The 14,780-nt window shown below is 44.7% G+C and overlaps 1 protein-coding gene across 1 annotated transcript in view; it reads right to left on the bottom strand.

The window, feature by feature from the left end:
• CEP83 (centrosomal protein 83) overlaps nucleotides 1-14,780 on the bottom strand; it is a 198,308-nt gene that overhangs the window by 69,639 nt on the left and 113,889 nt on the right. The window contains exon 9 of the mRNA XM_078675995.1: nucleotides 2,118-2,262. Coding sequence (XP_078532121.1) covers nucleotides 2,118-2,262 — 145 coding nt within the window. The remainder of the gene's footprint in view (nucleotides 1-2,117; nucleotides 2,263-14,780) is intronic.

Below are 14,780 nucleotides of genomic sequence, written 5' to 3'. Positions count from 1 at the left end.
TAACCCTTTTTAGATTTATTCTTATATATTTTAAAGTGGCTTTCTCCATTCAATGTACTTGGAAACACAATTTTCCACTGTGTCATTGTAATCATGTATCCAAACAATGCATATTTCACTTTATTCTGTTCTGCCCTCTGTATGTAAGCCTCAGATCTGCATTTTTAAAACCTTTACTGCGCCAAGCCGGTTATTAAAAATATATCAACTTTCATGCTTCATGGTGCCCTTGTAGGTAATCATGCTAAAACGTTGATACCGTATTGAGATTTGATATTCTGGATTCTGTTTTGCAATGAAGAGTTGCTTTTTGAGTGTTTGCTTGAGGGCAGCTTGTGAATATAGAGATGTATTCTGAAAAACCAAGACATGTTGAGAAACAGACTTTAAAGTAAGTTGTTCAAAATATTTCAAACACTGCTAAAACTTTAGTAATTGTTCCATTTAAATTTGGGGTTTGATTCTATGATGGAACAGAACAGCGAGAATCATCATGTCAAGATAAGAGTTACACATGATGTTTATATGATGACGCATATGGTCAGGGTAAGTAAAATTTGTACCGTTAACAATAGGTTTACAGAATTCCTTTTCCGGTGGTACAAGGGTCGATCTTCACCAGAGAGTACATGGTGACAAAGCTTAAATAAAGGTATTCTTGTCTTATATTTTGTTATGAAACTTGCTATTCATGAAACAGTCAGAGGTGGATACAAAGAGATACTGTGAAGGTATATAATTTCACTGCCACAAACAAAGGTAGGACTTTCAAGGTAGGCTAACAAGATATCTCTATGGCCTTTCCCCCACAGACATTAGTACTGAGCAGATTTGAGGAGTCAGAATGGTTGGTTTTGGTGCCTATTTTCTCTTATCCCATTCCCCTTACCCAGTTTCTACTACTGATCCTCATATTCTTGTTTTATGTGGTCACAGGTGGAGGTGGTAAAATATGAAATAGTACATCGCCACTGTCAGATCGGAATACAACATTTGCGCTTTCTGGCACTCCCAAATCAGCTCTTCCATTTGGGTAAATGTAAGCAATTCTAGATATTTTGTCAGTCAGTATTTGTATTTTTTTCTTCCAAATTTCAAGACAAAAGTCTTGGGAGATAGCCACACTGCCCTCAGCTCCAGAAGATTTATGTGCAGACTTTTTCTTGAAGAACATTGATGGACTTCTGATGGCCTTATAGTGATGGCCTCCCTAGGGTTCCCACTTCAACATGTTCGAGGGACAGTACCACCACTGTCATTTGATTTTCAGATCTACTGAAAACAAACTTCAAGAGCTACCCATATACATTGGTTCAAAAAGGGCATAGGCTCAACTGCAATTTCCTACTTTTCAGCTGAGACTGAGGTATCGAGGAGATTGCAACTTTGTGATTCCAAAAATGGTGAGATAATCTTTCTGTATTTTTCTAACTGAATAGAACTGATTTTAATGCAAAAGCAACAAGTACATCGAGGAGCTTTAGATTATACTTATTTTTCATGGTGAATCGAAAAAAAGACCCCCTTCCCCCTCCCACCCAAGCTGATCGAATTTACTAATGAGTTTAACCATTGCATTTGTGTTGAATCTCCACCCTGTCAGGCTTTAACAGTTTGACAATACTAACAGGAGTTTGTGGCCGCAAGTTACATTTTACAGACGTTTTACAGTTATAAACAAAATTCTAAAAGGCTTGGCGTGGATATGCTTGAACACTTAAGTAATGTTACAATTAAAACCAACACAATTCATGATAAGAGCAGCAAATCAAATTAGTAAAGCTTAGCCATATCATGCACAACACATTTTTGAGCTAATCAGTCTAATGCAGCAACAACAGGTTTGAACAAATATACAGCACACATTGAATGCGGGAGCACAGAACTGTCTTCATGTTCAACCTTTTTCATTAAAGACTTTAACATAATATTTCAAATCAATTTGTACACTCTCCAATAATAAGTCAGTTATTCAAATTCATGGAAATCATCACACCAAAAGGCAGCACGACAGTGCTTAAATGAAAACCGAGGTTAAAATATCAAAAAGTAGAAAGACAATTATTTAAGACAGGTTTGAAACTACAGTGTGGCAGAGCAGTAAGGAATTTGCTTACTTTTCTTCCTGCTGTTCTGTGATGGCTTTGAAGGCGGATTCATTGGCTCCTTGCACTTTTCGTACTATTTCACGATCCTTTTCAGCCAAGAGCTCTTTATGGCGATCAAGTGTTGCCTTCAGAATGTCATTATCTGACTGCAATACTAATTTTGACAAGTATTTAATATGTCGATGACAAGAAAAAGAGTTATCAAAACAACAACTTGATTGTCTACTTAACATGAACGTTTTGAGATTATGAATAACAAGTATATACGTGTCCTTGTACTTATAAATGTAGATGATGTAATGTGGCTTTTGTATTGTATTTAAATGGGTATTAACAGAAATAAAATTTGGAAACAACTGGCCTGCTTATTCTATGGCGTTTGGACCAGCACTTTGAAAAGTGGTACCTTTTACCTCCACTTCAAGATATGGATGATGATTTTTCACTTTACATGTGCAATCTGGAATATTCTGCCTTTAGGACTTACAGTAAAAGGTGCAGAACCAAGGGAAAGCAATTGTGTTACACTGCTTAGATTCTGAGATGAAACAGCATTTTACATATTTGCCTGTGGTGCAAGTAGCAACAAGGAGTGATGGGTTGGATAGGTTTCAGGAGACGCATAGGAATTTTATTTCACACCAAAGCCAAGTAATTTGGAACACCATTTATCTCTGCATCAGTGACCAAAAGAGAAAATAGTGGTTGCTCACATTGTGTTACCATCTACGTTTATCTTTAGTGGTTTCTTAGAGGTGACATTGCAGGACCAGATAATGATCTCTACAAATAATTTAGGAATACAGGAAAAAGAATTAGTGATCGCACTTCACTAAATGGTGGCTGCTGTACAGACACACACAGTGGGCGCGCCGCTGACGTGCCTAAGGCATCCAAGAATCCAAGTGCTCTCCAAGTGCTCTTGTCGACGACTTGAAAAGATATGGAGGAACAGCAAAACCCCAAAACATGAACAGCCTAAACAACAACCACCACAGCACACCACCAACTCATCAAATCCACAAAGAAGAATTTCCTCCAAGACAGAATCCCCACCAATGCCCACAACTTCAAACAACTCCCCTCCATCATCCAGGAATTTTCCAAACCAGGCAGCGAAACAACAAACGTCCCACCCTTCCAAGACCTCTGCCACAGACTCAGCACCTTTGTTCACCTCAATATGAAGACGCTCTATGACAACTTCGACAACCAAGACCTCTGCACTGCTTCCGCCCCCACTCCCAGCAACGCCACCCAACAGACCCTACTCACTTGGACCCCGCTCACTGCAGAAGATACCTTTAAGACCATGATGACGCTTCATTCCGGAGGACCCTCAGACCACTGTCCCACCACATTTTCCACAGAGCCGCCACAGCCATTGCACCAGAACTACGCCAGACGATCAACTGCTGCCTCAAGACCGCCACATTCCCCGATGACTGGAAACACGCCAGAGTCAACCCCTCTCCTTAAAAAACCTTCCGCAGACCCGACGGCCTTCAAGAACTTCAGGCCCATATCACTGCTTCCTTTCCCAGCCAAGGTCTTCGAAAAGGCCGTCAAGACCCAGCTAACAAACTTCATTGAAGCCAACAACATCCTGGACATCCCCCAATCCGGATTCCACAGCAACCACAGCACGGGGACCCCCCTACTTGCCGCCACAATAACATCCACGCCCTCCTCAACCAGTGCCAAATGGCAGCCCTCATGCTAAAGGACCTCTCAGCTGCCTTCGACACCATCTCCCAAGCACACTAGCCACCAGACTCCACGACGCCAGCATCCAAGGAAAGGCCCTCGACTGGACATGCTCATTTCTCACAGGCAAAACTCAGTTAGTCAGACTTCCGCCCTACCTCTCAGAAACAACAGCCCCACCCTCTTCAACATCTACATGGCCCCCCCTTGCAACCATCGTCAGAAACCACAGGCTCAACATTGTCTCATATGCCAATACCCAGCTAATCCTCTTCCTCACCATGGAACCCAGCATCACCAGGCACAACCAAGAAGGGATGAAAGCCGTTGCCACCTGGATGAAGAAGAGCTGCCTCAAACTCAACTCAGAGAAAATAGAAGTCCATATCCTTGGCTCCACCCCCTCAGCATGGGACAACACCTGGTGGTCCCCACCCACGGAAACCCCCTCCCACCCCGAAAGACCATGCACGAAACCTCTGCATCATACTGAACTCATCACTCACTATGAACCACCAGATCAATGCCGTATCCTCTGCCTGCTTCATCGGACCAGCATGCCTAAACAACTGTCTCTCCTTCCACGCAACCAAGAAACACCTCTGATCAGTTGACCTCCCTCTGGCCACCATCCCACGCATCTAAAAGACCAGAACGGTTAGAAAGTCCTTCTCCTACCTCGCAGACAAGACCTGGAACGACCTCCCTCTCCACCTCGGGCAAAGCCCTACAGTTCAGGAAGGACCTCAAGATCTGGCCCTTCAGGTGACCCCAGTACCCAACGGAGCCATCACCCCCCCAGCGCCCTGAGACCCTTACGGGTGAGTAGCTGCGCTTTACAAACCCCTGATTGACTGATTGAAAGTGATAAGAGTAATCACCAAAACACGGCAGCCAGACTCCTACTGGATCCCCCAAGTCGGTCAAGCATAACACCCCCCCCCCCCTCAGAGATCTCCACTGGCTCCCAATCAAAAAGAGATGCCACTTCTAACTTCAGCTCACCAGACAACCTCGTTCAGTCCACCTAGCCCTCGCACATGTCCCACGCTTCCTTCGGGCCAGAGAAGGGGGGCAACCCTTTTCCTACCTCGCTGTCAAATCCTGGAAAGACCAGCCCCTCTGGACCTCCACCATTCTCACTGACTTCAGGAGAGCACTCAAGACCTGGCTGTTTGACTAATCAGCTCATCCTCAACGCCTAGATAACCCCCAGGGTGATAAGTCGCCCTCAACAAATCTGTATTGATTGGTCGGATTGATTGAAGAACGAAAAATAACGGAAAGGGCTGGTCTGTTTTAGAGTACAATGCACATTGTGCTGTCAAGGGCTCACACAATTGAAGGGATGGTGCACTCAACGTGAATGTAGACATTTTACATGCGTGTAGTCTTGGGAACACAACCATTGCAGGGACCACAATGTTTCCACAGTGCAGAGTGGGGACACATAGCCCGGCAGTGCCCTTCTTGTAACCCTCCCCAGGAGCCCATAGAAGGTGGGTATACCCGAGGTAGCATTTACATAGCAGGGGAACCACATCAGAGGTCTCAGAAGAAGATACTGGTGAATGGGAAACCAGTGGTAGATACAGGGTGTTACCATACGGTCATCAGCAAGGAGCTCGTTCCAGACAGTCAGGTCTTTGGGGGAGAACACATTCAGGTCATTTGTGTACATGGAGAATTTGTTTTATACCCTCTTGCAGAGGTCCTACTGACCATAGATGGGGAGCCCCTCTTGAGAAAGGGGGGAAAGCGGTGTGATACCCTCGCTTCCTGAAACCGTCCTTTTAGGGACCGACCCTTCCCGATTTCATGAGTATTTTACATCCCTTTCTTCCCCTTCACCACTGTCGGGTGGTTGATAAGCACCCAGTTTTCTCAGACTCATATAGAGGACCCCTCCATCAAATGAATGAAAACCTGTAGGGAAAAGAGGGAAGAACGGGCTTTGTATCTTAAGCCCTATGATTTCCTGTCTACTCCTATCGTTGTTTCCCCAGATGAACCACAGTCACCAAGCTGGAGCTTCCAAACCACCCATAGGGATGATGGGACTCTACAACAAGCCTGGAACCAAACTCAGGGGGTCACCCAGAGAAGGTAGGCCCTCTGTTTTGTGTCAAAAAAGGTCTGCTATACTGAATAACCTGGGAGACTGGGCAAGCTAAGGAACAGTTGTTAGTCCCCAAAGCCTTTCGAGAGTATGTGTTGGACCTTGCACATAGCCAGGCAGGGGGTGGTCACTATGGGAAGGAACATACATTGAAGTACTTATTAAACAAATTCTACTGGCACGGTGTGCATCAGGAAGTGGCTAGATATTGTGCTGCTTGTGTTAGATGTCAACTAGTGAGCAACCCCGTACTTTTCCGTGCTCTCTTACAGGCTCTGCCGATAATTGACACACCGTTCCACCAGGTGGGTATGGATCTCATAGGACCTCTACTTCCCAACGCCCATGGACACCAGTTTATATTGGTTCTGGTGGACTACGCCATTAGGTACCACAGCCGTAGCCCAGGCCATGGTCTCCTTTTTTCCCCGCATAGGATTTCGCCGAGAGCTCTTAACAGACCAGGGCGCCCTGTTCATGTCACGACTTACGAAGCAAATATGTGACCTCTTAGGCATTAAGCAGATACGTACAGCCGTTTACCACCCTCAAACGGATGGTTTGGTCGAGAGATACAATAAGACGATTAAAACCATGCTAAGAAAAACCATTGACATAGCAGGGCGGACTGGGACCGTCAATTGCCCTTAGTTTTGTTCGCTATACGAAGGCACAAACAGAAGTCTACCAGGTTTTCTCCATTCAAGCTGCTGTTCAGGAGAAAACCCTATACCCTCCTCGATATGGCGGTCGAACAATGGGTCGAGGAAGAAGATGAGAGTAAACCACTGTTGCGGTACAGTACAACCCTATGAGACACCTTAACGTCTCCTTGGGGGGAGATTCACACGAATATGGAGAAAGCCCAGACCAAACAAAAACGATAGTACGACAAAAATACAAAGCTAATGGAGTTCAAGGCGGGAGACCTTGTCCTGATATAGCTACCTAGTACAGACAAAAAAGCTATTGGCCACATGGGAGGGTCCCTACAGGGTTATGGATAAGGTAAACACAGTTTCATACCGTTTACCTGTACCACACAAAACCAAAACAGGCAAACATATCATGTCAACCTCTTAAACGTCCCTTACCAACGATTCCATGCAAAGACAACCCAGTACACCACATCTCCCTTGACAAACCCATTGAAATCCCTACGGTTGCTCTCACCCCGAAAAAATCCGAGACTGAACAAAAACACCAACTGCTGTCCCTGTGCTCCTCGTTTTCTGATGTTCCATCAGGGATACCGGGACGGACAACCCTGGTTGAACACCACATAGATACAGCAGGAGCAATGCCCTACCACATACCCGCCGCATGGAGACAGGTCGTAGACCAAGAAGTACAAACCATGCTGGAAGCAAATATAATAGAACCTTCCCACAGTGCCTGGCCCTACCCACACGTCCATGTTCCCAAACCGGACGGAAGCATAAGATTCTGCATAGACTTCAAACAACTAAATGCTATCTCTAAATTTGATGCATACCCGATGCCACAGGTGGATGAGCTTATAGACCATTTGGGAGACACAAGAGTAATGCCCACAATCAACCTCACAAAAGGGTACTGGCAGATCCCTTTGTCCCCGGACTCAAGAGAGAAGACGACCTTCTCCACCCTTTCTGGCTTGTTCCATTTCAAGGTCCTTCCCTTTGGCCTCCACGGTGCCCCGGCAACGTTTCGGAGGTTGATGGATGTCCTGTTACACACCCGCCAAACGTATGCAGTCGCGTATTCGGACAACATAGTCATCCACAGCCCTGACTGGAAGACACACCTTGTCCAACTAGAAAAGGTCCTACACACAACTCAAAAAGGCAGGTCTCACCATCAACCTAAAGAAAAACACCTTTGGTACGGACCACATTGAAAACCTCGGGTATGACATTCAGGCAGGAGAAATCAGATCGCAGTTAGACAAACTAGAAGCAATCACTAACATCTCACGCCCCATCACCGGGAAAGATGCCCACTCCTTCTGAGGGCTGGTGGGATACTATAGACGGTTCATCCCTCATTTTTCAGCTATCGCTAGTCCTGTCATAGAACTGCTAACTAAAGCCATGTCAGGGAAACCCCTCCATTGGCCAGCCCCTCAAAAACAGAGCTTTACACAACTAAAGGAAGCTATATGTAATGCCCCTGTTATTGCATGTCCTGATTATCATAAGACCTTTAGTCTCCAAACTGATTTCTCTGACAGGGGCATTGGCACTGTCCTCTACCAGCCCAATGAGAAGGGGGATCTTCGCCCTATCCTGTTCTCAAGTCGCAAGCTGTTTCCTAGGGAGACTTGGTATGCCACCATAGAACAAGAATGCCTGGCCATCAAATGGGCAATCAAGACCCTTCAATACTACCTTCTTAGCCGAGAATTTCTTCTGCTGACCGATCATGCCCCCTTAACTTGGCTGTCTCAAAACAAAGACTCTACCCCTAAAGTGCTCCGCTGGTTCCTTGCTTTGCCGCCCTTCTCCTTTCCCACCATACATGTTCCAGGGAAACTGTAGATGAATGTGGACTTCCTTTCCCGCTGTCCTGTGTCCGAATGGCCCATGCGTCCATTCCTGGATGGGAGGCAGTGTGAGGAATTCCCTCCCATGACGGCGAGTTCTCCCGACAATTCCAACATGGTGGCTGCCATGTACCGGACCGGAAACTGGGTGAGCATTCCAGTGGACCAATCGGGAACCGACAGACCACCAACCAGGAAGCAGGTGGGCAGAGCCAAGGTGACAAGGAGACGCAGGGGATCGAACCCGGGAGAGAAGCGTTGGAGACAGATGACAGAGAAAAGACCGGAGACTCGTTACCGATCAAAGAGGACCATTGGAGAGGAGACCGCTCCAGGAGCAACAGCCTTGAGTCCAGCACACCAACAGGAGAAGCAGAGGCTTGGATTCCATTCCCCACAGCCCAGGAGGGTCGGGGGTCTAGTCAAGTGCCCCAAGCAAGTATTTTTGCCTTCAGGAGTTGGTTGGCGGAGGTTACAGGCCACACACCCAAAAGCACTGAATCCCTCCTTGCACCTAGGCACGTCACACAGAGAGCACTGGTGACGGGAGCACTCTTCCCTAAAACAACACCAGACCAAGTGACCTGACTGTGTCCTTTTGTTTTATGCTCCTTTCCCTTTTGTCTGGTACCATCCTGATGAGAAGAGCAAGGCTGGGACGAAGCTCTATCGAGAAGATAGGTTCCTGTGGACGTGGACTTTCTTTGTTTTACCCCATTCAAGACATTCGTTCCTCTTCATCCCCAAGTCCAAGAAGGGAAATACTTACCTAAGAACTATTGGGATAAACATTAAAAGAGCATTAATAAAAGACCAGACACTACCCATATTGTCTCCAGTGTTCCTAATAACAGGAGGGAGGGCGACCGGAGGGGCCCCTAGCTCACAGTTCCGCTTGCGGATCTTTTTGCTTCTAACCATGTGCCGGCCTCCTAAAACATAAATCCTGTGTGCCATGTATTCTGGGCAGTTGGATTAGATAGCTGCAAGTGATGCAGACTATAGTCACAGTGGTGATCTGGAGCAACCCAATTTAGGGTTGATAAGATTCTAGTATAATGGCCACATTTTTGGAGTCCAACATAAGACGAGTCACCACATGAAAAAACACTTTCAGGGAAGCAAGATTTATGTTTGGATCACCCAACAAAATTAAATTATAATAATCTACTCTGGCAGGGGCTGCAAATTAGTTAGTTTTGAAGTCTGATGCAGGAATAAATGGTTCCACAGGTCTGAGTATCTGCCTAATATTCCACGTTTTATATGCTTACTTACGCCTACACCCCTCCTGATGTAAAGGCCATCAACCAGGACTCTCCAGCCATCTCTGTCCTGTCTTGTTCTATATGTCTGAACATGATTTGGCATGGTTTAGCAAGACAAGATTTATAGTTAAAGAGGACAGTAGAACCATCCATTTTTAAATCTGTAGGTAGATACATTTTAAGTTTAAATTTGATGAGATTTTAACTGAGATATTAACTAGCAGCCTAGTTTTAAAACGTTTAGCTAGTGCTCAGATGCATTCAGGTGAGTTTCATCAGCCAAATGGTGGGAAGTGATATGTCCATCATGACCGTTGTGTAAGGGAAAAGTGGAACGTTGTGACTCAATATTCAAAGGTTTTCTCACAAGCACTCTGGAAACTATGACTGTATTGTCAAAAAATAAGGATGAAAAATGGCACTAAAAAGATAAAACATTAAATTCATGGTTTTCCTGAATCCGTAAGAAATAATTTGAAATGTATGTTGAGTTGTATGAAAAGGACATAACTAAGAAGAAGGAGTGACTAGAAAAACGATAGTGTATCCCAGTGATTCCCAGTGAATTTGAGAATGAGTGTTTAGAGAAAAGGGCTCTGTGACTAAATATGCAGGCAAGTGGTGAGGTCCATTAGGATGGCGGGCGGATCGCCCCCGCCAGGCTGGCGGTAGCCACTGCCGGCCTGGCAGGGGCGATCCGCCTGCCATCCTTGCTCTGAAAACCCCCGCCACATTAGGATGGCTGTGGGGGCGGCGGCGGACGGTAAGACCGGGGCGGAAAAGGTATAATATGGTGGCGGTGTCTATGAGACACCGCCAGCCATATTATGATGGGCCAATTTGAATGCGGAAAGGCATGAGGAGAATCCCTGCGGGGCCCATTGCGGGCCCCCAGGGACTCCGGGTGGGTGGGGGGTGCACATGGGGGTACCTATGGTACCCCCCCGCATTTCAAAGTGCAACATGGCAGGCACCGCGCGGTGCCTGTCATGTTGTGCTTTGAAATGCACGACATGTATTTTTACCATTGCGGCAGGCGACGCTTTCAGCACCGCCCGCCGCAATGGTAAAAATACAGGATGCGCCCGCCACTGTGGCGGGCGCATCCTAATGCCACCATCGGGACCCCCGCCCTTATGGTGGGCGGTTCCTTTTTTCCGATGGGATTGCGGGCGGACAAAGTCTGCCCGTCATCCTAATGGGGGCCTATGTGTCTTTATTTAGCCGGCAAGCCCTTACACCTATATAATCACAACATAAAGCAAGAATGATACGAATCATTAACCATGTACCACGGTGGGTTTTAAGAGATTTACAAGCGGACATTCGATATTTTATTTAAGAAGCACAATGTGGAGGAGTAAGACGCATTTGCCCCCTGATGGCGCGAAGAACTGCGCCCTTAAATTTGTCAAATTACTAATTGATAAAAGGTACAATACCATTCTCTTTAACAATTAAAAATTAGTGATTTTAAATCAGGGAAGATTCCTTCTAGGTTTACCCTTTCATGATTCTTTCTTAGGAGTGAGAGCTGACATTTCATACTGTGGAGCTATTAATAAAACGACAGGTCTTAATACCGAAGGCTACCCACGAAATATAAATAAAAAGGTATGAACCTAGCTATGTTTAATATTAATAACATCCAATACATATTAGAAGGCACTACTTAATAAAGTGTTTTTACCTCCCCCCTGGTTTTAAATAGGCTGCAGTCACATATTTGACAGATTGACATGATATTATGAAGTGGGGAGCTTCTACGCATGCTATGTATCAGATAGGTGGAAGAGCAAGTGGTAGCAAGAATAGTTTGGATGAGTTTTTATTCATTGTACCAACAACATTATGTAACTTAATAAGATGTACAAATGTATGTATTCCCATGAGATATTACGTAATCCAGAGTGAGAATATTGTTATTGGCATTCAGCCTTTAAGAGATGCAAGCACTGGAGTGTAGTTATAACAGAGGTATAATTATTATATTGTCCATATATTTGTTTTTACACAGGACCATTAAGAATCAGGGAACGATATATAGAGAAAACGCTATCAACCCTATCAATCATTTGTCTTGATAAAGATGGAACTATTTTGAAATAACCATCGAAATGCGTCGACGCTACTCGGATGACATAATCTCTGTTGGAACGTGGTCTTGGATTGCATAAGTAGAAGTCTAACCAGACAATAATTTCACTGCTATAGATGATATGTAAAAACAATGACTAATTTAGGTGTCTGAAATTGTGTTTTCTCTTTTGTATGTATGTATTTTCATGTCTTGTATAGTTTTGTAATATATGTCAAAGTGATTTTATGAAGCAAATGGAATATATTAATGAATTTTTGGGTTAAATTAATTGATTTTTATGTGATTTTAATTAAAGAGACATTTGTAACGCTTTAGCTCTTGTGTTAGAATTTTATTTGAATGGCTCATCTGAGTTGAGAGATCTTAAATTACACGTTTGAGGTTTTAAATGTGTCATTTGTCTTGTATTCAGTTACAGTGTATATGTTATCCAGATTTGTTCCAAAGGGAACTTGTATTTAACTTATCTAAGTAAGATAGTACTGCAACAGATAGAGGTATCCAGGGAGGCGGGTGGGCATATATGAATCTACTGCTCTACATGCCAAGAACAGATGCATACTTGTAAGTAGCAATTTCCGTTTGAGGAATATGAGCTGTAGATCATATACCTGTGCATAGACTATACAGCAGTTATCTCCTCAGCGGTGGCTACCTGTATCTGTTGCGGTTGTTTGAAAAAGTGTTCTTAACACAGCCTGGCCCACACTAGCTTGTTGTTTTGCTTGCACATCTACACAATAGTGTTTTGTGAAAGTTTGCGGTGGTGACTAAGTTGCTGCTTTGCAGATGTCATCTAAGGGAATGTTCCCTAAGAATGCCATAGAAGCCCCTAGTTTGCGTGTGGAATGAGCTCTAGGGGGAACGGTTAATGTGTGTTTGGCTTTAAGATAACATATTTGGATGCATTTAACAATCCACCTTGCAATTCCTGCTTTTGAAATGGGATTGCCCTTATGAGGTGGGGAGAAAGCCACAAAGAGTTGTTTTGTCTTTCTAAAAGATTTTGTTCTTTTAATATTGTAGAGTATTGCTCTTTTAACGTCTAGTGTGTGAAGAGCCCATTCTGCCATTGAGTCTGGTAGAAAGAAAAAAACTGGTTAAGATGAAAGGCAGATATGACTTTAGGTAGAAATTTTGGGTTAGTTCTAAGAACCAGTTTGTTATGACGTATTTGCAAAAATGGTTCTTGTATGGTTAATGCCTGGAGTTCACTTACTCTTCTAAGAGATGTGATAGCGACTAGGAAGGCTACTTTCCAAGTAAGGACCTGTAATTTGCATTTGTGTAGAGGTTCAAATAGGGGACCCATGAGTCTGGTCAGGACAGTATTTATATTCCACACTGGAGGGGTTGGAACTCTGGGTGGAATTATTCTCTTAAGTCCCTCCATAAAAGCTTTAATAGCAGGCACCAGAGAGCAGCTAGATGTAGTCTTATATATGTACATGCTAGGTTACATTGTTGTAGATGCAAGATATAACAGATAATGTTCTGAATAGAAGCATCTAGAGGATTGATGTTGTTATTTGTGCAGTAAATCACAAATTGTTTCCACTTTGCTGTGTAGCATGCTCTGGTGGTAGGAAGTCTAGCTTCTTTATTGATGTTCATGCCGTCTGTCAGGAGATTGAGGTAGCCAAACTCTAAGACTTCAGATGCCAGATCGCAAGGTTGAGTTGACTGGGATCTGGATGCCTTATCTCTCCATGGTTCTGAGTAAGAAGCTTGGGTGAGAGGTGTAGCTTTTGATGCTGAACTACTGAAAGTTCCAAGAGGGTTGTGAACCATGGTTGACGGGCCCATATTGGAGCAACCACGACCATTGTGAGGGAATGCTGTTTGAGTTTCCGAACCATTAACGTAATGAGCGGGAGAGGCAGAAAATCGTAAGCAAATTTGCCTGACTCGTTCATCCATAGCGCATTGCCTTTGGACAATAGGTGTGGATACCTGGACGCGAAGCTTGGGCATTTTGCGTTTTGGTGTGTGGCGAACAGATCAATTTCTGGGTGTCCCCACATGTGAAAGAATGGAAGAAGAACTTGAGGATGAAGTTCCCATTTGTGATGCTGCTGTCTTTACCGACTGAGCAGATCTGCAATTTGATTGTGTACTCCTGGGAGGTGTTCTACAAGGAGATATATGTTTTGCAGAATGGCCCATCTCCATATGCTTTGAGTTAGGTGTGAAAGCTGCAGAGAGTGTGCCCCCCCCGCCCCCCTCTGTTTCTGCATGTAGTACATTGCTGTCATGTTGTCTGTACGGACCAGGACAGCTTTGCCTACCAGATGGAGTTGAAAAGATTTTAACACTAGAATAATTGCCAACAATTCCAGGTAATTTATGTGGAATTGTTTTTCTGAAGGGTCCACATGCCCTGATTGGTATGGTTCTGAAGGTGAGCTCCCCAGCCGGTGAGCAATGCATCTGTTGTTAGCACTATCTGTGGAACCGGGTCAAAGAACGGTTTTGTGTGTTTTACCACTGCAGAGAGCGATGTGTGCGGCTGCCCACCAACACCAGATCTGTTAGCTGGCCTTGAGTCTGGTTCCACTGACGTGCCAAACCCTTGTGTAAGGGACGCATTTGGAATCTTGCATAAGGGACGATGAGCATGCAAGAAGCCATCATCCCGATTAGCTACATGAACACTCGAGCTGCTAATGAGTGCGGAGGCTGACATTTTTGTATTAGAGCTTGCATACTGCTTCTCCTGAGTGGGTTGGGGTATGATAGAGCTTTTGAAGTGTCTATTGTGGCTCCTAGATATTGTTGTGTGCTGGATGGTTGGAGGTGGGATTTGGTGAGGTTCAACGTGATTCCCAAGTTGTGAAGCAGCTGTATTGTCTTGTGCGTGTCTGTTGCACACAGCTGCTGTGTCACTTTTATTTTATGAGCCAGTCGTCCAGATAAGGGAACACGTGAATATGTTGTCTTCGTAAGTGAGCCG

This window comes from Lissotriton helveticus, chromosome 1_1, assembly GCF_964261635.1.
Source record: "Lissotriton helveticus chromosome 1_1, aLisHel1.1, whole genome shotgun sequence".
In the NCBI taxonomy this organism is placed as follows: Eukaryota; Metazoa; Chordata; class Amphibia; order Caudata; family Salamandridae; genus Lissotriton; species Lissotriton helveticus.
Note: the sequence above shows the minus strand (reverse complement) of the source record. Positions and strands in the feature narration are given on the sequence as shown.